General features: G+C 36.6%; 1 protein-coding gene across 10 annotated transcripts in view; it reads right to left on the bottom strand.

Moving 5' to 3' along the window:
- The window catches only part of EVI5 (ecotropic viral integration site 5), a 206,483-nt gene that overhangs the window by 141,451 nt on the left and 40,969 nt on the right, over positions 1-24,063 (bottom strand). For all 10 annotated transcript variants that reach the window (XM_019919870.3, XM_073811072.1, XM_073811065.1 and 7 more), the window contains exon 2: positions 12,074-12,303. In XM_019919870.3, the coding sequence (XP_019775429.1) occupies positions 12,074-12,222 (149 nt within the window). In that variant the 5' untranslated portion in view covers positions 12,223-12,303. The remainder of the gene's footprint in view (positions 1-12,073; positions 12,304-24,063) is intronic.

The raw sequence follows: 24,063 nt of genomic DNA, 5'->3' as shown, positions 1-24,063 counted from the left end.
CATCAAGCACATATACAAGTCTCAGAACAAGAGAAGCAAGAAGGGACAATTAAGAGAAAAGACAAGGAATTAGCACAGGAAACAATTCAGAGACAACTCAGGAGGGAGGCGCCTAGACGACAAAAATCTCTCCAGTTCTGAAAGCATAGGGGTTTTCTTTGGCTTTTGTTTCCTAAGATGAGATCTCAGAGAAGGTGAATGCATGAGTCTTGCAGCCCCCTCTCAAATATTCTGATCAGAAACTGATGGTTGGCAATCTGTATATGTTCTTGGGAGATGTCTATTTAGGTCTTCTACCCATTTTTGGTTTGCATTGTTTGTTTTTTGATATTGAGCTGCATGAGAGGCTTGTAAATTTTAGAGATTAATCCTTTGTCAGTTGCTTCATTTGCAAATATTTTCTCCCATGCTGAGGGTTGTCTTTTTTCTTGTTTATGGTTTCCTTTGCTGTGCAAAAGTTTTGAAGTTTCATTAGGTCCCATGTGTTTATTTTTGTTTTTATTTCCATTTCTCTACGAGGTGGTTCAAAAAGGATCTTGCTGTGATTTATGTCATAGAGTGTTCTGCCTCTGTTTTCCTCTAAGAGTTTGATAGTGTCTGGCCTTACATTTAGGTCTTTAATCCATTTTGAGTTTATTTTTGTGTATGGTGTTAGGGAGTGTTCTAATTTCATTCTTTTACATGTAGCTGTCCAGTTTTCCCAGCACCACTTATTGAAGAGGCTGTCTTTTCTCCATTGTATATTCTTGCCTCCTTTACCAAAAATAAGGTGACCATATGTGCATGGGTTTATCTCTGGGCTTTCTATCCTGTTCCACTGATCTATCTTTCTGTTTTTATGCCAGTACCATACTGTCTTAATTACTGCAGCTTTGTGGTATAGTCTGAAGTCTGGGATCCCGATTCCTCCAGCTCTGTTTTTCTTTCTCAAGATTGCTCTGGCTGTTCAGGATATTTTGTGTTTCCATACAAATTGTGAAATTTTTTGTTCTAGTTCTGTGAAAAATGCCATTGGTAGTTTGATAGGGATTGCTCTGTATCTGTAGATTGCCTTGGGTAGTATAGTCACTTTCACAATGTTGATTCTTCCAATCCAAGAACATGGTATATCTATCCATCTGTTTGTATCATCTTTCATTTCTTTCATCAGTGTCTCATAGTTTTCTGCAAACAGGTCTTTTGTCTCCTTACGTAGGTTTATTCCTAGGTATTTTATTCTTTTTGTTGCAATGGGAAATGGGAGTGTTTCCTTAATTTCTCTTTCAGATTTTTCATCATTAGTGTATAGGAATGCAAGAGATTTCTGTGCATTAATTTTGTATTCTGCTACTTTACCAAATTCATGGATTAGAGAACAGTATGGAAGTTCCCTAAAAAACTAGAATTACCATATGACCCAGCAATCCCACTACTGGGCATATACCCTGAGAAAACCATAATTCAAAAAGAAACATGTACCACAATGTTCACTGCAGCTCTATTTATAATAGTCAGGATATGGAAGCCACCTAAGTGTCCATCGACAGATGAATGGATAAAGAAGATGTGGCACATATATACAATGGAATATTACTCAGCCATAAAGCGAAATGAAATTGAGTTATTTTTAGTGAGGTGGATGGACCTAGAGACTGTCATACAGAGTGAAGTAAGTCAGAACGAGAAAAATAAATACCGTATGCTAACACATGTATATGGAATCTAAAAAAAAAAAAAAAAAAAGGTTCTGAAGAGCCTAGGGGCAGGACAGGAATAAAGATGCAGACGTAGAGAATGTACTTGAGGACACGGGGAGGGGAAGGGTAAGCTGTGACCAAGTGAGAGAGTGGCATGGACTTATATATACTACCAAATGTAAAATAGATAGCTAGTGGGAAGCAGCCCCATAGCACAGGGAGATCAGCTCAGTGCTTTGTGACCACCTAGAAGGGTGGGATAGGGAAACTGGGAAGGAGATGCAAGAGGGAGGAGATATGGGGATATATGTATATATAGCTGATTCACTTTGTTATAAAGCAGAAACTAACACACCATTGTAAAGCAATTATAATCCAATAAAGATGTTAAAAAAAATTTAAAAAAAGAAACTGATGGTTTACTGATTGCTTTATGCAGACACTCCAGACAGAAAGCATAGACACTGCAGACTGAAGCTAAGCTAGTTGCAACAGAAATAGTACAATAAATTCTTTTAATTAATCATATCATCAAATTCCTCAGGAAATCAGATAACCGATTAAAAATTTAAAACAATCCTATGAAAAGAAAAAGAATAAAGAGTTCGAGTGAAGATCTAAAGGCTTCTCCTATGATTAAAAATACATGAATTTTTAACGCAAAGACTTGAAAATACATGTTTTGTTCAGAAGCTTTTTACTACTTCCTTAAATGTTCATGGCTGTGTTATAGAGAGTATCCTTAGGAAAACTGAGGTAATGCTGTGGTGCTAAAATTATAAACATAAAAGTTAGATCACCTAGATCAGCACTGTCCAATAGAAATATAACGCAAGCCCCTACATAATTTAAAATATTCTAATAGCCAAGTTTAAAGTATAAAGAAATAGTTGCAATTAATTTTAATAATTTATTTTATCAAATATAGTCAAAATATTACATATTTTTAGTATGTAATCAAAATTTTTTAATTAATGAGATTTTTTTCCCCCCAAAATCAGCTCTTCAAAATCTAGAGTATATTTTACTCTTACAGCCCACCACAATTTAGACCAGCAACATTTCAGGAGCTCAACTGTCACATATGGCTAAAGGCTTCCATATTCGACAGTGTAGACTTAGATATTGGTAGGATACAAAGATATATAAATTAAGGTTTCAAAGATTCCTGCTTACCATATTTTAAAAAATAAATAAAATACATTTACTTTAGTTTAGAAGAACCATTTCCTCATCCTCATATTTCACTCCCCAAAATCTGCTAAAAAGTAAAATCTGATTCTAAATAACAGAACGCAAAAGGAAACAAACATGGTTGCAATGCCAAACTTTTAAACCACACAAATAATGGCCCGTTTAAAATTTAAATTAGCACTATTCCCCTCCTTAATTAAAATGCATTGCTATTACACTTGAACCTTACCTTCTTAAATTCATCTCAGCCAAAGCCTTTGTATTTTTAAAATGAAAAACACACTTAACACAGAAAAAAAAATAGCTGTCCCATTTCAACTTCAAGGCTATCAATAATTAACTTTCATCAAACAGATCTTTGACATTGTATTGAACCATTTCTTCACATCTTCCTGGGGTTGCCAGATGCACTGATTTTTAAAAAGTGATAACTGCAGCAAAACTATGGGAAGGAAAAACAGTTTCTTTATAGAATTTGGTATTTTCATGTTTCTTCAATTTTAATTTTCTAAAATACTGCCAAAGTATTTTATACTTTCTTAATCAAAGACGGTTAAACAACACAAGAGATTCATCTACATTTGCAAAAGAGAAGAAAACATCCTAAATAAAAGCATTTCACCTGTTAGAAGTAACAGTTGTGTCTCAGTTTTTACTTTAGATACATAACTTGCATATCTACATTACAAACCACAAAAGTGGTCGGAGAAAATTTAGCTTATTATTCTTGCAATTTTTTCTTGGACTTAATACATTGCTGGGGTACTAGAGCAGAACAGGGGAAGGTGAGCTAGATCTTAGTGTTTGTCATTTTATTCTTTATTAAAGTCAGAAAGATGTGTTTTTCCACCAGGACTGTTCTCCTAAGGCAAAACAAAATATTGCTACATTTACCCATTCTCTACACATAAATCCTTCCCATGGATTCTGGGTTTTAATGATTTTTTTAAAAAGAGTGAGAGACTCAAAGTGTGAACTCAAAAAAGTACAAAGTTTTGAGTAATTCCACACAAGAACAAAGGGTGAAAACCTTCTGCTTCTTTAACTTCTTCGAAGTCTTACTTGTCAAAATTTCTTTTCTAGACATCTTTAAACAATTCTAACAATTATTATTTAATTGTTAAGATATATGCCAAGCACATCTAGTATTCTGGAATAAATTGTGAATTACATGAGAAAAAGTTCATCTATACACACATCACTTGCAACAATTTTTATATGGTGTTTTCTATATTTTAGTTATACAGTAATTATTGATCATAACCATAAAAATAAATTCAACTTTGGTCACTTACAAACTCAGGGCCAAAGTTATCTTTTGTGCGAACTACTTTTCCATGTAAGAACCAATTCAAAACTTATAAATTCTTTACATCCTTTAGCACTATCTGTAAGTGTTTTACTTTGCCAGTCCTGCCCTGGTTTTATATTCCACTAAGTTTTCCACACCATACACCTCCTTTTGAGAGTCCCCGCCACTTTGTTTTCTGTGAGCATCTATTTGCTCATAACTGCCTTCACACAACCCAACACTCCACTTTGCTCTTTCATGAGCCTCTTCCAAATTCATCTTATCCAAGAAACTTTGCCAATCTACATATTATGCTAGAAAACTACCTCCTCCTAAAACCTCAACCAAAAGACTTTGCTCTAAATCTTTCAAATGTAATAAGCAAAGGGGCACAAAGTTAATACCAATACACACATAAAACCCACATAAAGTTATCATCATGTGGCACACCAAGCTTTCTATCTTACCCATCAAATGCTGAGAGCCAAAGAAAACCCTTTAAAAGCACTTTCTAGGAAACAATAATCAGAAGGGGACAATTTCTATTGCCAGGTTTGAATGGGCTAACATTAGGTCTTCTTCTAGTTGTTCATTTGGGCCAGGTTCAAAGTCTCTAGCTTGTAAATTCTATTTCCAGGTAATTTCTTTCACGTCTCTATTTTCTGTCTCCATATGAACAGAAAGGGACCAAACCTGAGGACAGGTCATTTGAAAGCAAAAATTTCAACAACTACCTCAGCAATAAATTTTTTTAAAGCTGAGCAGAGTTAATATTCAGAATATATAAGACTTTGGCCAACAGGCAACAATGGACAGCAATTTCTGAAACTCAGGAGATAAGTGAGGTAAGACCTATGACTGCCATCTTACCTCCCATGAGAGAGTTTCCAGATTCTGGCATGCATAGGAAAAATTCAACAGATCCTAGTGAACTTTCTCAATTGAGTAGAGAGAGCTGAGAGCATGAGGAGACCAAAGTGGCTAGAGTCCAAGGAAAAGAGTATCAGAGAGGTAAGAAGTACACAAACAAGACCTTCAGAGATTGACAGAGGATACCCATTAAGTATTCAGCTGGGAACTGATCAGCACATGTATGTAAGGAAACTACCCAAAGCTAGAGGGAAAAAAAACACCAGAAAAGATTAGATTTAACAGTGGCCACCATTCACACAGGGCCAGGAATGGTATCTGTCCCCACCGGCCAGACTGGAAAACCTGTTTCAAGGCATATTGGGTAAAGTACACAAAAGGGTCGTGCCTCAGTAGGAGGGAATAATAGCCCTAGGCTGTGCACTACTCCAGAGCAAATTCTTTCCAAGTAACTTAACTGCATTCTTGAACAAAGCTCAAGAATATTTATAGGAAAAAAGCCAAACCAAGTGAGGTAAAATTCACAATGTGAGACATCCAATCAAATATTATCAGGCATGCAAAGAAGCAGAAAAATATAACCAATGAGAAGAAAAAGCAATTAATCAAAAGCAAACTGGTATTGATAGAAATGTTAGAACTACCAGACAAGGCCATTAAAAGTTATTAAGACTATACTTCTGTATATTCAAAACTTAAGTAAAGACATACAAACAACACTCAGCTCCACCTTCTAGAGATGAACAATGTGAGAGATGGAAAAACACACTGGATAAGATTAATGGCAAATTAGACATGGCAGATCACAATATAGAGAACTTGAATACAAAGTGATAAAAATTTTCCAGAAAGTGAACACGATATCAGTGAGCTGTGCAACAACTTCGAGTGGCCTAATATTTGTGTAATTAGAGTCACTGAGGAGGAGGAGAGAAAGGAACAAAAAAAATTTGAAGGGGCTTCCCTGGTGGCGCAGTGGTTGAGAGTCCGCCTGCCGATGCAGGGGACACGGGTTCGTGCCCCGGTCTGGGAAGATCCCACATGCAGCGGAGCGGCTAGGCCCGTGAGCCATGGCTGCTGAACCTGCACGTCTGGAGCCTGTGCTCCACAATGGGAGAGGCCACAACAGTGAGAGGCCCACGTACCACACACACAAAAAAATTTTGAAAAATAAAATGGTTGAAAAGTTTCCAAATTTGAGGAAAATTATTAAGTCTACAAGAAGTTCAACAAAACCCCAAAGTAAGAAACATGCAGAAAACTACAATAAGGCACCTCAGAATCACTGCTTAAAACGAGGGATAAAGGACTTCCCTGTGTGGCTCAGTGATTAAGAGTCTACCTGCCAATGCAGGGGACACGGGTTCGAGTCCTGGTCCAGGAAGATGCCACATGCCGCAGAGCAACTAAGCCCGTGTGCCACAACTACTGAGCCTGCGCTCTAGAGCCTGCAACCCACAACTACTGAGACTGCATGCCGCAACTACTGAAGCCCAGGAGCCTAGAGCCCATGCTCCACAACAAGAGAAGCCACCGCAGTGAGAAGCCCATGCACCGCAACAAAGAGTAGCCCCCGCTCACCACAACTAGAGAAAGCCTGTGCGCAGCAATGAAGACCCAACGCAGCCAAAAATAAATACATTAATTAATTAATTACAAAACCGGGGATAAAGAAAAACTCTAAAAGGAGACAGAGAGGGAAAATGGCACATTATATACACGGGAACAAAGATAAGGATTGCATCAGATTTCCTGATGTAAACAATACAAGAGTGAAGTCAATGACACATTACAGTACTGAAGGAAAACAAACAAAAAAAAAACAAACAAAAAGCCCTGTCAACCTAGAGTCCTATACTCAGAAAAAATATTTTTAAAAATCAAAGGCAAAATGAAGACTCAGACATACAGGAGTAACCCACACTACATGAAATATAAAAGCAAGTCCTCCAGACAGAAGGAAAATTCTATCAGTTGGAAATCTGGAGCTAAAAAAGAACCAAAGAGGGCTTCCCTGGTGGTGCAGTGGTTGAGAGTCCGCCTGCCGATGCAGGGGACGCGGGTTCGTGCCCCGGTCCGGGAAGATCCCACATGCCGCGGAGTGGCTGGGCCTGTGAGCCATGGCCACTGAGCCTGCACGTCCGGAGCCTGTGCTCCGCAACGGGAGAGGCCACAGCAGTGAGAGGCCCGCGTACCACAAAAAAAAAAAAAAGAACCAAAGAGCACCAGAAATGGAAGCTATGTAGGCAAATATAAGATTTTTTCTTATTATTTCAATCTCATTTAAAAGATAATTGACTACTGAAGCAAAAATAATAATGTAGTATGGGGTTTATAACATATACAAAAGCAAAATGCATGATAAAACTAGCACAAAGGATTGGAGAGGAGAAATGGAAATGTACTATTCTAAGTTCTTACACTACGTGTGAAATGGTATGAGATCTCTTGAAGGCATACTGTGCTAAGTTAGTTAAGGATATATAGTATGAACCATAAAGCAACCGCAAGAGGGAAGAGATATGGGAACATATGTATATGTATAACTGATTCACTTTGTTATAAAGCAGAAACTAACACACCATTGTAAAGCAATTATACCCCAATAAAGATGTTAAAAAAATAAAAAAAAACAGTTATAGCCAATAAATCAACAAAAGATAAAACAGAATCATAAAGAACATTTCATTCAGTCAAAAGGCCGAAAAATTAAAAGATAAAGAACAGTAAAACAAGATGACAAATATAAACATAACCATATCAAGAATTACATTAAATGTAAATGATCTATTTTCCTCAAAACCTAGAAAATACTATGTTAAGTAAAAGAAGCTAGTCACAAAAGACTACCAATGAAATGTCCAGAATAGGCAAATCCATGGAGACAGAAAGTAGATTAGTGGTTACCAGCAGCTGGAAGGAGGGAGGAAAGGGGAGACTAATGGGTACAAAGTTTCTTTTGGGAGTCATAAAAACGTTCTGAAATTGGATAGTGGTAATGTTTGCACAACTCTGTGAGTGTACTAAAAATACCACTAAATTGTACACTTTAAAGGGATGGACTTTATGGTATGTGAATAATTAAGAGCACAATAACAATACAATAAAAATACTGGAAAAGGTGCTGAAATAATAATAAGCATGTATTTTCTAAGATCCAGCAAGAAGATTCTAATCCTCACTTCACTCTATAAGGAGTGTATGTGATCTGCTTTGGCCAATAAAATGTGAGTTGAAGTTATGTGTATCACTCTCTAGCAGATGTTTTAAGATATATTTCCACTATTTGCCATGAGTCTGGTTTATCCTGCATAGGGGCTGGTCACTGTTCCAGAAATGAAGTGTGCAGCAAAAATGTACTCAGCCTGCAGTTTCGGATGAACGTTAACGTGAGCAAGAAATAAAATTTTGTCATAATTTTTTTAAAAAGTGATCTAATTACTGTAATTAAAAGGCAAAGATTGTCAGATTGTATTTTAAAAAGCAAGAGCCACTATATGCTGACAAACTTTAAAGATAAAGAAAAAAATAGAATAAAAGAATGGAAAAATATATAAAATTTTAACATTATTCAAAAGAAAGCTACAGTGACTAGATGAGATAAAGTAGATTTCTAAGCAAACAATATTACTAGGGATAATGAGTGCATTTCACAACAGGACATAACAATTCTGAACGTTTATATACACAATAATAAAACTTCAAGTTACATGAAACAAAGACTGATAAAATTTAAACAGAAATAAATCCACAATTATAGTTGGAGGTTTCAATACTCTTCTCTCAACATCTGACATCAATATCTGATACAACAAGTAAACATAAAACCAGCAAAGATACAGTAGACTTGAACAACACTATCAATCAATTTGAATCAATTAACATTTATAGAATACGCCACCAAACAACAGCTAAATACACAATCTTCTCAAGTGCACATAAAATATTTATCAAAAAAGACCACACTCAGGACCATAAAATTTAAAGGGATGTTGCTAAAGCAGAGCTTTAGGAGAAACGTACAGCACTAAACACTTATATTAGAAAAGAGGAAAGATCACAAAGACATTACAAGGACACAAGACATTACAGATAAAGGTCAAAGATGTCGGAAGACAACTACAGACCAATTTCCCTCCTGAAAATAGATGCAAAAATTCCACACAAAATTTTAACACATCATATCCAACAATATTTTATAAAGACAGTAAACAATACTTTATAAAGACAGTATATAATGACTAAGTGGGGTTTATCCTAGGAATGCAAAGTTGGTTTAGCATTTAAAAATCAATGTAACTTGCCACATTAAACTAAAAGAGGAAAACGATGTAATCATTTCAAAAGATTCAGGAAAAGCATATGACAAAATCCAACTTCTGTTTCTTATAAACTCTCAGCAAATGAGAAATAAAAAGGAACTTCTTCAATTTGATAAAAGTCATCTACAGAAACCTACAATTAACTTCATATTTAATGCTTTCCCCTTAAGATCAGGAAAACAAGGCTATCTGTTCATCGCTTACACTCAAATTTGTACTGGAGGTACTAGTCAATTGCAATAAGGCAAGAAAAAGATATAAAAGGCATCCATATTGTAAAGGAAGACACAAACATGCTTTTATTCACAGACCACATGCTCATCTATGTAGAAAATCTAATGGAATCTAAAGAAACAACAAAACCTACCAGAACAAGTGAATTTATCAAGGCAGCAGGATACACGAATGACAAAAGAAAAATGATTGTATTTCTATATGGTAGCAATGAACAATCAAAAATTAAATTTACAAAAACAATAGCATGCACAAGTAATAAGTAAATGAGAAATATATTGTGTTCATGGGTGGAAGGCAATACTGTTAGGAATTCAACAGCATTCTGATTAAAATCTCAGCAAGCATTTTTGTACAAATTACTTCATGTAAAATTCACAAGGGTATGATAAACAGCAAAAATCGTCAAAAGAACAAAGATGGAGGATTAACACTATCTGATTTCAAGACCTATTAGAAAGCTACAATAATCAAGACAGTGTCATACTAACATTAAAGTAGACAAATAGATCAGTGGAACAGAAAAAGAATCCAGAAATAAGCACATAACGTATACAGACAACTGACTTTTGACAAAAGTGCAAAAGTAATTAAGTGGAGAAAGGACAGTCTTTTCAACAAATACAAAAACAATTAAACATGCATATTCAAAAACTGAACTTTGATCTATGCTCTGTTTCATACAAATAAATTAACTCAAATGTACGACAGTAAATCTGAAACTTAAAAATATAAACCTTCTCTAACACAGGAGTCTACCTGTGTGACCTTGAGCCATCAAAAGCAAAGTCCATAAAAGAACAACTTCAAATTGGACTTAATTACAATTTAAAACTTTTGCTCTTCAAAAGATAATGCTAAGAGCATAAGCCACAGACTGCAAAAAAAATTTGAAAAACATATATATGGATAAAGGACTTGCACCTGAAATATATAAAGAACTCTTAAAACACAATAATAAGAAAGCAAACAACCTAATTTTTTTTAAATGGGCAAAAATTTCAGACAGACATTTAATCAAAGATGACATATCAATGGCAAATAAGCACATAAAAAGATGCTCAACACCATTAGGGAAATGAAAATTAAAACCACAAGATACAAATACCTATTAGAATGGCTAAAATTAAAAGACTGTACCAAGCACTGGTAAGGATGTAGAAGAACTGAAATGTTCATACACTGATGATGAGACTGTGGAAAACTATAGGCCCTTTGGAAAACAGTTCGACAATTAAATGTACACCTACCATATAAACCAGCCATTCCATTCCTAGGTATCTACCCAGGAGAAATGAGAGCATAAATCTATACAAAGGTCTGTACACAAATGTTTATAGCATTTCACAACAGGTGAGTAGGTAAACTGTGATATATCCATACAATGGAATACTACTAAGCAAAAAAAAGGAATGAAGTATTCATATGTGCTACAACATAAAAATTATGCTAGTGAAATAACCCATTAAAAAAGAGTACATACTGTATGATTCTATTTCTATAAAACTGTAGAAAATGCAAACTAATCTACAGTGACAAAAGGCAAATCAACGGCTATCTGGGGATAGAAAGGCAGATAACAGATATGTTCATTTTCTTGATTTGGTTGATAATTTCACAGATATATACATAATGTCAAAACTTATCAAATTGTATACCTTAAGTATGTGTACTTTATTATGTACATTGTATATCAAAAGAGCTGTTAGAAATTATCTCTCTTATTACCCTTAAAGCCAGTGGTGGTATATATCTTGACTGAACGTAAAAGGACGCTCTTCCAATAACTCTTTAATAGCTGATGCCCTAGAGAACTTCTGATAGTAATATTAGTGAAGGGGTACCCAGGGTCCACAGTACACATTAATAACAGAGTAAACAAGTATTCTATATCACACCATTAAAAGAAAAGAATACTTTGCCTTCCATGAATAAATTTATGAAGAGATTTCCCACTCTAAATCACAAATCAGATATCCATCCTAAATTAAATAATTCTACAGCTTAACCAAAGGGGACTATTTAGAGAGTTTAAAAAACAAAAATGGTAGTTTTATTTGCCTTAAAAACCTTTTCTAAAATTCAGGAAAAATTTAGATAATTTGCTATATTAAGAAAACAAATCTCTACAGCTATCCAAGGCAGAAGAAAATTTTAGTCCAACTTTAGTTTTAAGACCAATTCCTCCAAAAAAGACTTGAATACTTTTGTTAAGTAGCGTTGATAAACAAGGAGCCAAAAACTAAACATTCTTTTTTCTTTGGCCACGCCACACAGCTTGCGGCACCTCATTCCCTGACCAGGACTAGAATCTGGGCCACAGCAGTGAAAGCCCAGAATCCTAACCACTAGGCCACCAGGGAACTCCCCTAAACATTCTTAATTTGAACAAATATTTAAAATTTTGATTATGGCATATATACATATATGAATGGTTGACTTTGTTTGATAATTAAAAGAAAGAAAACCCAAGCAACCTCACTTACCTATTTTGTTCCTCCAGTTTAGCCAGGAGTTCTAAGTCGTCTGGACTCAACTGTGATGGGGAAGATGGTGAAAGGGCTGGCGTTGACAGTGTGGTAGACGAGGATGTAGTGTGTAATGAAGCAGATGGACTTGCCACCTGACTGGCCATCTGACTGACTGTATGTGACACTGTGTTCTTCACCCATGAGAGAGTAGAACTCAACTTTTCTGCAACCTTGTCTGTCGCCACCTAAGGATAAAAATAATAGTTGCATACGTCAATTGTATTGTATGCATTACCAAGAAGTTGATAATCCTGTTTAGTTTTACTTTATAACCACCATCAGAATATTTTCTTTGAGTTAATAAAGGTAAAACCTGTTTTAGCAATGATCGTCCTAACATACAGCTTTTGGAAACTCCTTATTTCAGTTCTGCGACATGAACAAATTAGAACAATGTTTTCCAAACTACAGGCTAAAATCCATCAGGGAGTGATAAAATCAATTTAATAGGTAACACCACCGTTCTTAAAAAATGAAAAAGAGCAGAAAGTGTCAATGTAAAGGTATGTTGTCTTATAAAATTTCTGTCTCAGTTGCATATATGTATTAAAACTACATACTACATGTATGTTGAGTTGGGATATGAAATATATTCTTTATTTGGGTTACAGTCAAAAACATTTGAAAGCCGAGGAACTAAAACATGTCCATTAGGTGATGAGGACAGGGAAATCCTATATGACCAACAATTCAACAAAAACTGGGCTTAGTATAAATAAGATGAAATGAGACTCATGATGTATCTTCAAACCACTAAAGAGTATTTTTATTAAAGAGGATTTAGCGCTAGAAGAACAAAATTATGATAAATGATTGATTTCACAGAGTAAGAGAGTTTCAGGTACAATTTTCAAATAGTTAGAACTAGTCAGAAGTAGAATGGGATGCCTAGAAACAGTAGACATTTCCTACCAATGGCTACAATTAAGAATCCATAACACAACATTGTAAAGCAACCATACTCCAATAAAAATTTTTTTTAAAAATTCATTATAAGAGTCAACATGGAAACCTAAATGTCCCCTGACAGATGAATGGATAAAGAAGATGTGGTACATATATACAATGGAATACTACTCAGCCATAAAAAGAATGAAATAATGCCATTTGCAGCAACATGGATGCAGCTACAGATTATCATATTAAGTGAAGTCAGAAAGAGAATAACAAATACCATATGATATCACTTATATGTGGAATCTAAAATATGACACAAATGAACATATCTATGAAACAGACTCAAGAACACAGAGAATAGACTGGTGGTTGCCAAGAGGGACAGGGTTAGGGGAGGGGTGAAGTGGAGTGGGAGTTTGGGATTAGCAGATGCAAACTGGTATATATAGAATGGATAAACAACAAGGTCTTACTGTATAGCACAGGGAACTATATTTAATATCCTGAGATAAACCATAATGGAAAAGAATATGAAAAAAAATGTTAAAAAAAATTAATAATATAAGAGTCAAAAGTCAAGAGTTGGTTGAAGATGAGTTTCTGTTTTAGATGGGCAACCAGGACTAAAAAAGCCTTTCAAATCCCTCCCATCTCTAAGATTCAATGAACTATACAAACGTCTATATATTCTTCATAAATCATGCCAAAGTCCTAAGCAGATATGCCTACAGCGAATTCATTTGAAACACAAAATATACATAATATTCAAACAGGCATTATCACTTCAGTAATGAAAAACAATGTGAACAATAACCATATTTGAATATACATATAAAACTAAACATTCTTAATTTGAGTTTACAAAATAAGGTACAGTAGTTTTTTTAAGGGATTATACTTTTTTGAAACTATCACAAAAAGAGCTTCTTTTTTTTTTTTTAACAGATCTTTATAGGAGTACAGCTGCTTCACAATACTGTGTTAGTTTCTGTTGTACAACAAAGTGAATCAGCCATATGCATACATATACCCCATATCCCCTCCCTCTTGAGCCTCCCTATCCCACCCCTCTAGGTCGTCACAAAGCACCAAGCTGATCTCCCTGTGCTATGTGGCTGCTTCCCACTAGCTAGCTATTTTATATTTGGTAGTGTATATATGTCGATGCTACTCTCACTTCGCCCCAGAGTGAAGATAAGTCAGAAAAAGAAAAAGAGCTTCTTGATTGTGAAGTTCTTAGACAAAAACTATGAAGTGCTTTTACGTGCTTTGAGAAGATCTTAAATTTTATGCAACAGAAAATGACTAAAGCACTATAAAGTTGTTTTCTAGATAGACATATTCTCAGCTAACCTTGGTTACATACAGCAACTTATACACACAAAAATTAAACACCAACTTATATACACAAATAAAAATGCCACCTAGACTATCTTAGCAGATACTACTCTCCCCTCATGGGTTGTCCAAGTCTTTCCTTCTCACTTCATCAACACATACATGTCCCCACTTCCTCCACCTCACCCAGCAGCAGAAAAATTCAATGTAGGGAAAAGGGATTCTAAGGTCATAGTTATGCCACTCAATGTGAGGCTGGAACTTCTGAGACAAAGATTTGATTACAAGTGAATAGGGGCAAGAGTTTCATTAACTTAAAGATACCTCTCATTTTCTTTTCATTTTCAGTAACTTTTTCATTTTAGAACTTACTTCCCTTGGAATGGCGTTATAGAAGGGATCAGGGAGCTCTTACTGTTGAGGGAAGAACCCCCAAGAAAGACAAGCAGGATGAAGTAGGGGAACCAAGGAAAAGAAGTATGGGGACGATCATTTAGGCTTCCAGGCCAAAAAAAAAAGTCCTCGCCAATGAACAGACCAGCAGCACAGTTCATTAAGGCAAAAGGCCAGATAGTAACCAAATAATTTAGCCAGAACTTCCTTTGTACCAGGAAATGGTAAGAGCCATGGCAGACAACAAGACAGCCTGTTGTAGTTTGTTATCCTACTGATTTTCTCTACTCAGTTACAACTACAAATTCAATTGTGAAGATGGCACTAATTTGCATCCCACAAGCACACTATATTGTAAAACAGAAAACCTAACACATAAAATTTACAGAAAAATGTTACCCTTTACTAACACTGACGACAAATTTCAAATATACTCACAACTTTCAAAAATTATTGCTTACAACAAGGACCTACTGTATATATAGCACAGGGAACGATATTCAGGATCTTGTAATAATCTATAAGGGAAAAGAATCTGGAAAAAAAAAAGAATCAAAGGATCACTTTGATTTATACACCGGAAACACTATGAATCAACTATACTTCAATCTTAAAATTGAAGTATATGGAAATAAATATGGAAAAAAATTTTTAAAGAAAGAATTAATACTTTACGTTTCCATTATATAAAAGTTCTCTACTCAAGCTAACTGTAGCAAAGCAAAAGACACCTATTATTCGCTTTAATTTGTTTTTAAAAATAAATTTATCATACCCTTTCTGCACACTGTAGCAACAGGCTTCCATTTAAAAAATTTGGAATAACCCGGAGCACAATCCTGACATCCTTTCAACCTTGATGAAATGAGATTCAGTCTATAACTACTGAAGGCTCAACAACCCATCTTTACAATTTAAAATTCTTAAATATAACTGAAGTATTTAATTGCAGTTGCACTTGAATAAAGTTTAATTCTCATGGTTCTAGAAATCCCACAGGATGAGTTATTTTTCATGTATCATCATGTCCTATTTTTCCTTTAACTCTACTTTTCCAAATCTCTAACCTGCCACCTCTAAACCTCTTTCCCTCATCCTATGGTAAACTGAGGTCATGAGGACACAATAAATCTGACAATGCAATTATGTCACAAAGGTTGTCACAAAGTTCCTGTCTACCTCATAGAGGTGTTATGCATTTATTTTTAAACATGAACATACTTTGGAAAGATTAAAACCATCATTAAAAATGCTTAGTAATCTGACACAAAAGGCCATACATCGTATGATTCCATTTACATAAAATGTCCAGAATAGGCAAATCCAGAGACAGAAAGTAGTTGGGTGGCTTGGAGGGACTGTAGGAGGGGGGATGGGGAATGATTGCTAATGGGTACAGAGTTTCTTCCTAGAGTGATGAAAATGCTCTGGGATTGGACTGCAGTGACAGTTATACAAACCTGTGAATATACTAAATGCCACTGAACTGTACGCTTGAAATGAGTGAATTTTATGGTATGTGAATTATATCTCAATTTTAAAAGAGCTTAGTCAATCTGAAAAATCTACATAATGTATAATTCCAACTATATGACATTCTGGAAAAGGCAAAATTATGGAGACAGTAAAAAGATCAGGATTTGGGCGAGGGAAGGGACAAACAAGCAGAACACAGAGGATTTTTAGGGTAGTGAAAATGCTCTGAATGATACAAAAATGGTAGATACATGTCATTATACATTTGTCCAAGCCCACAGAATGTAAACCATCAAGCGTGAACTATAATATAAACTATGGACTGGATGATTATGATGTGTCAACATAGTCTCATCAATTGTAACACAGGTACCACCCTGGTAGTGAATGCTGATAATGGGGGATGGGTCTGCATGTGTAGGGGTAAGGGGTAGATGGGAAATCTCTGTGCTTTCCACTCAATTTTGCTGTGAACCAAAAACTGCTCTTAAAAAATAAAATACTAATAAAATAAATTAAATAAGTTTAGTAAAAGCCTTAGATATTGCTATAATATTTGAATAGGATCTCCCATGAGAAACAATCATGGTTCCTTTATCACTTTATATTTTATTAGAACTTACAAAGATGCTCTTAACTCCCCAAAAGGACTGTTTTTAAAGATTCCAATTTTAGATCCAAAATCTAAAATACTCTAAAGCAGGTATCACTACTTTCCCCATTGTAAAAGTGATGACACTTTTTAAATGATGACCCAGAGAGGTAACACAACTTTTATATTAGAAAGCTATTAAGAGTGGAACGTAGACAGTCTGGTTTGAGATTCTCTGCTCTTAACCACTGTGAAGAGTGAATAAGACCCGTGATTTCCCAGTGGTCCAGTGGGTAAGACACCACACTCCCAGTGCAGGGGACCCGGGTTTGATCCCTGGTCGGGGAACTAGATCCCGCATGCATACCCCAACTGAGAGGTAGCATGCCACAATTAAGAGTCAGCGTGCTGCAACTAAGAAACATGTGTGCTGCAACTACGAGCCCGCATGCTGCAACGAAGATCCTGCAATGCCTCAACTAAGACCCGGTGCCACCCAAAATAAATAAATAAATAAATGTTAAAACAACAACAACAAAATAAAGTGTACAATTCAATGGTTTAAAAAAAAGAAAAAAAACAAGAGTGTATTAGACCAAAAGTTGGCAAGAGATGTATGTAGTCACTAATGACCTCAATTAATCCATTCCACAGTGAAGGAAGCAGAAACCAGATTACAGAAGGTTGAGGACCATCTTAGAGAATTAGGAGCTGCAAAATAATCCCATTTCTATCACTATGCTTTATTCTTGAGACATCTTGATTCAGTCTGATTCCTGAAGGCTGGAGGTTCCAGTAAGTTGGTCAGGATTTTACTGTGTAACAAACCTTACTTTCCAAAAATGCCTTCAAACACACTAACTTCAGTTGATTTTATGAAACAAAGAAAAAATTGATACAATTCAGATAACTAGACTCTTTTTTTTTTCCTATCATTTTGCAGTTACTTTGTTTTATAGTATCAAGGCTGGGACTTCCCTGGCGGTCCAGAGGTTAAGACTCCGTGCTGCCAATTCAGGGGGCATGGGTTCGATCCCTGGTCGGAGAACTAAGATCTCACATGCCGTGTGGTGTGGCCAAAAAAAAAAAGAAAAAAAAAAAATCAAGGCTGATTCAACAATTTAGCATATTTTTTTAGGACTTTTCACAACAACTAGTATTAACTCTTTTTTTTTTTTGGCCATGCCAAATATATACATATATGTATATGTGTATATATAGATATGTATATCTATATATACACATATATATGTATACATTCACATATATTCAGAATAGATAAGGAACTCCTAAAATCAACAACTCAAACAATCCCATAAAAAATGGGCAAAGGACATTTCTCCAAAGATATACAAATGGCCAATAAGCATAACAGGCATATGAAAAGATGCTCAACATCACTAATTAGGGAATGCAAACCAAAGCCACAATAAGATACCACTTCACACACATTAGGATAGCTGTTTTTTTATTTTATACTGGAGTATAGCTGATTAACAATGTCGTGTTAGTTTCAGTTGTACAGCAGAGTGATTCACTTACACATGATTACATATACATGTATCTATTCATGTACACACTGCTATATTTAAAATAGATAACCAACAAGGACTTACTCTACAGCACAGGGAACTCTGCTCAATACTCTGTATTAACCTAAATGGAAAAGGAATTTGAAAAAAATAGGACAGCTACTATAAAAATTAAAATTAAAAAAATAAAAAATAAATAAAAAAATAAAAACGTAAAATAACAAGTATTGGCATTGCTGATAGGAATGTAAAGTGGTAAGAAGGTGCAGCTGCTATGGAAACAAATATGGTGGTTTCTCAAAAAACTGAACATAGGATTACCATATAACCCAGCAATTCCACTTCTGGGTATGTACACAAAAGGATTAAAAGCAGGGATATTTGTATATCCAAGTTCGTAGCAGCATTATTCACAACATCCAAATGGCAGAAGCAACTCAAGTGCTCATCAATGAATAAATGGATTTTTTAAATGTACTATAGGGACTTCCCTGGTGGCACAGTGGTTAAGAATCCGCCTGCCAATGCAGGTGACACGGGTTCGAGCCCTGGACCAGGAAGATCCCACATGCCACGGAGCAACTAAGCCCATGCGCCACTACTGAGCCTGCACTCTAGAGCCCATGAGCCACAACTACTGAGCCCACGTGCCCCAACTACTGAAGCCCGCACACCACCACGAAGAGTAGCCCCAGCTCGCAGCAACTTAAGAAAGCCCGCATGCAGTAATGAAGACCCAACGCAGCCAAAAATAAATAAATAAATCAAATCAAAAAAAAAAAAGTATTATATACACATTGTTAAGTGTAATGGAGTATTATTTGGCCTTAAAAAGGAAGAAAATTCTGACATATGCTACATGAATGAACCCTTAAGGCATTATTTTAAGTGAAATAAGCCAGTCACAAAATGACAAATATTCTATGATTCCACTTATATGAGGTACCAAGAGTAGTCAAATTCATAGAGGCAGAAAGTAGATTGGCTGCCAGGGAAGTGGGGAATGGGGAGTTTAATGGGTACTCTGCAGATGGAGTGATGACAGTCGTACAACAATGTGAATGTACTTAATGCCACTGAACTGTACACTTAAAAATGCTTAAAATGTGGAACTTCCCTGGTGGCGCAGTGGTTAAGAATCCGCCTTCCAATGCAGGGGCCACAGGTTTGAACCCTGGTCCAGGGACATCCCACATGCTGCAGAGCAACTAAGCCCATGCGCCATAACTACTGAGCCTGCGCTCTAGAGCCTGTGAGCCACAACTACTGACCCCGCGTGCCACTATACTGAAGTCCGCGCGCTTAGAGCTGGTGCTCCACAAGAGAAGCCCATGCACCACAACGAAGAGTAGCCCCTGCTTGCCACAACGAGAGAAAGCCTGCGTGCAGCAACAAAGACCCAACGCAGCCAAAAATAAATAAATAAAATAAATTTATTTTTTAAAAAATGCTTAAAATGGTAAATTTTTTGTTATGTACAGTTGGTCCTTGAACAACATGGATTTGAACTGCATGGGTCCACTTATACACAGATTTTTTTTGCAATAAACATGTACTACAGTACTACAAGATCTGCGGTTGTTTGAATCCGACGATGCAGAACCATGAATACAGAGTTCCACCTGTAAAGTCATACATGGATTTTCAACTGTGGGAGGGTCGGTGCCCTTAACTCCTGTGTTATTCAAGGGTCAACAGTGTATTTTATCATAATTAAATGAAAAAAAGAAATTTACATCTTTCATTCCTTATATTAGTAATCTGTGTCTTTCTCTCCTTTGGTCTTTGTTAGACTGGCTAGAGGTCTATCAATTTTATCAATCTTTTCAAAGAACCAGCTTTTAGTTTTGTTGATTTTCTGTTATTGTCTTCCTGTTTTTGGTTTTATTTATTTATGCCCTAATTTTTATTTCTTTCTTCCACTTGCTTAAGGCTTATATTGCTCTTTTTCTCTGGTGCTCTGAGCTGGAAGATTAGAAACTCATTTTATATCTTTCTTCTTTTCTAACATATACATTCCATGCTCTAAACTAATCTCTAAGCACTGCTTTTGCTGCTTTCCATTTTCCTTTATTTCAAAATATTTTAAATTTTTCTTTGGACTTTTTTTTTGATCCATGTGTTATTTAAAAGTGTGTTGTTTAATCTCCAAATATTTTCAGATTTTCCAACTAACTTTCTGTTATTTCTAACTTAATTCCATTGTGGTCTAAGAGCACAAGTTCAGGTATGTTTTATGACCCGGAATATAGTGCATCTTGAAAACTGTTACATGTGAGCCTGAAAAGAATGTATATTCAGTGGTTGTCAGATAAACATCATTAAATACACTTGACTGATGGTACCGTTCAGCTATATCCTTACTGATTTTCTGCCTCTGCTGTATCTATAAATTACTGAAAGACAGGTGCTGAAGTCTCCAACCATAACAGTGAATGTATCTATTTCTCCTTGAAGTTCTATCAGTTTTTGCCTAATAAACCATGTCTGTTAGGAGACTTGACCCCTTTATCAATACATAATGTCTGAACATTTTCCTTCTCAAGTCTGCTTTGTCTGAAATTAATATAGCTACTCCAGCTTTCTATAGATTATACAAAAAAGTAAATAAATAATTCATACAATACATGGGTGGGTTTGAAGGCCATCTGGTTTCCAGTTTCTGGCTGTTTTTGCCTGGGTTATTTCCCTTACCTTCCTGGAAATACAATTTTGCGTTTAAAAAGATGTTTGCATTTCTAGATGCTTTATATAGGAAGAGTTTTTCTAAGCTATGTAGTGAACCGTACTGCTAAAAGCTGAAGGCCTATAGATTAGGTGAATTTTTTTTTTTATTATAGAACTTCTCAGAGACATAACTATAGAAGGTAGAGGAATGTACTTTCCAAACTTAACTGCCCGTAAATCCTTTTTTCACCATTATCTGCAAAACATATTCTGAGAAATGCTGTTTCCAAACAGTATTCATTCTTTAAGGCATTTGTAACTTCGTGTTCTCACCTTTCCCTTCATTTCTATGGTACATTTCCTCTATATAGTCAGTCCTCTGTAAATGGTGGTCCCACATCCACCAATTCAACAAACCATGGATAGAAAATATTGAGGGGAAAAAAAATTCCAGAAAGTTTCAAACAGCAAAACTTGAATTTGCCCCTCACTAGCAACTATGTACACAGAATTTACATTTTATTAAGTATTATAAATAATCTATATATGATTGAAAGTATTCAGAGATGTGCATAGGTTTTATGCAAATACTGCGCCAATGAGTATCCCAGAATTTTGGTCCACAGGGGTCCTGGAATCAATCCCCTGAAGATACTGAGAACGACTTTACTGAATATTTTGATATTCATTAGTAAAGTAATACCAGTTAATATTTACTGAGTGCTTATACTCAGATACTTGATGATATCACCTAATTTAACCTCCAACCCTATGGTATACGTGTCATATTGTCCTTATATTGTTACATTATTAACTATTTAGATGTACTGCCTCTTAGTTCCTTACAAAATAAAAAGAATATTTCATATATATTCATATTGTCACCAAAAAGAGTATAATAGGTCAAAGAGACTACTCTCTACTTTTCATGAATCCTTGATGACTTAAGAACAAAGCTATGTGTACAGTAATCAAAACAGAACGGTACTGGCACAAAAACAGACACATAGATCAATGGAATAAAATAGAGAGCCCAGAAATAAACCCATGCACCTACGGTCAATTAAACTATGACAAAGGAGGCAAGAATATACTATGGAGAAAAGACAGTTTGTTCAACAGTGATCCAGGAAAACTGGACAGCCACATGTCAAACAATGAGGTTAGAACATTCCTTCATACCATACACAAAAATAAACTCAAATATAAGACCTGAAACCATAAAACTCCTAGAAGAAACACTCTTTGACATAAATCGTAGCAGTATTTTCTTGTGGCACTCTCCTAAGGCAAAAGAAATAAAAGCAAAAATAAACAAATGTAACTTGATTAAACTTAGAAGCTTTTGCACAGCAAAGGAAACCACTGACCAAACAAAAAGAACACCTATGGAATGGGAGAAAGTATTTGCAAATGATGTGAACGACAAGAGGTTAATATCCAAAATACACAAATAGCTTCATACAACTCAAAGTTGAAAAAACAAAAAACCCAACCCAATCAAAAAATGAGCAGAAGATCTGATTAGACATTTCTCCAAAGAAGTCATACAGATGGCTAACAGGCACATGAAAAGATGCTCAGCATTGCTAATTATTAGAGACATGCAAATCAAAACCACGATGACATACATCATCAAAAAGTCTACAAATAGGGACTTCCCTGGCAGGCCAGAGGATAAGACTCCGTGCGTCCAATGCAGGGGGCATGGGTTCGATCCCTGGTCTGTGAACTGAGATCCTACATGCCACACAGCACAGCCAAAAAATAAAACAAAAATTTGTTAAATAGTTGAGTTGGGGGACGCCTTCAAGATGGCGGAGGAGTAAGACACGGAGATCACCTTCCTCCCCACAATACATCAAAACTACAGCTACACGTGGAACAACTCCTATAGAACACCTACTGAATGCTGGCAGAAGACCTCAGACTTCCCAAAAGTCAAGAAACTCCCCACCTACCTGGGTAGGGCAAAAGAAAAAAGGAAAAACAGGGACAAAAGAATAGGGATGGGACCTGCACCTCGGGGAGGGAGCTGTGAAAAAGGAAAAGTTTCCACACACTAGGAAGCCCCTTCACTGGCAGAGACAGGGGGTGGGCAAGGGGGAAGCTTCAGAGCCACGGAGGAGAGCACAGCAAGAGGGGTGCAAAGGACAAAGTGGAGAGATTCCTGCACAGAGGATCGCTGCGGACCAGCACTCACCAGCCTGAGAGGCCTGTCTGCTCACCCGCCGGGGCAGGTGGGGGCTGGGAGCTGAGGCTCAGGCTTCAGAGGCCAGATCCCAGGAAGAGAACTGGGGTTGGCTGCGTGAAGACAGCCTGAATGAGGTTAGCGCACCACAGCTAGCCAGGAGGGAGTCCGGGAAAAACTCTGGACCTGCCTAAGAGGCAAGAGACCATCGTTTCAGGGTGCGCGAGGAGAGGGAATCCAGAGCACTGCCAAAACAAGCTCCAGAGACGGGCGCGAGCCGTGGATATCAGCGTGGACACCAGAGACGGGCATGAGACCGTCTGCTTCTTGGTCTGCTGCAGCCACCAGGAAGCCTGTGTGCAAGCACAGGTCACTATCCACACCTCCCCTCCTGGGAGCGGGTGCAGCCTGCCACTGCCAGGGTCCCATGATCCAGGGACAACTTCCCCAGGAGAATCCACGGTGTGCCTCAGGCTGTTGCTACGTCATGCTGACCTTGCCGGGGCCTGAGTGAGCCAGAGCCCCCTAATCAGCTGCTCCTTTAACCCCGTCCTGTCTGGGCGGGGAACAGATGCCATGAGGCAACCTACACGCAGAGGCGGGGCCAAATCCAAAGCTGAACCACAGGAGCTGAGCAAACAAAGAAGAGAAAGGGAAATTTCTCCCAGCAACCTCAAGAGCAGTGGATTAAATGTCCACAGTCAACTCGATGTACCCTGCATCTGTGGAATACCTGAATAGACAATGAATCATCCAAAATTAAGGCGGTAGACTTTGGGAGCAACTGTAGGCTTGCAGTTTCCTTTCTGAATATAATTTGTTTCTGGTTTAATGTTTATTTTAGTTTAGTATTTAGAGC

Source organism: Tursiops truncatus, chromosome 1, assembly GCF_011762595.2.
Source record: "Tursiops truncatus isolate mTurTru1 chromosome 1, mTurTru1.mat.Y, whole genome shotgun sequence".
NCBI classification, from domain to species: domain Eukaryota; kingdom Metazoa; phylum Chordata; class Mammalia; order Artiodactyla; family Delphinidae; genus Tursiops; species Tursiops truncatus.
This window is presented reverse-complemented; position numbering and strand designations above follow the sequence as displayed.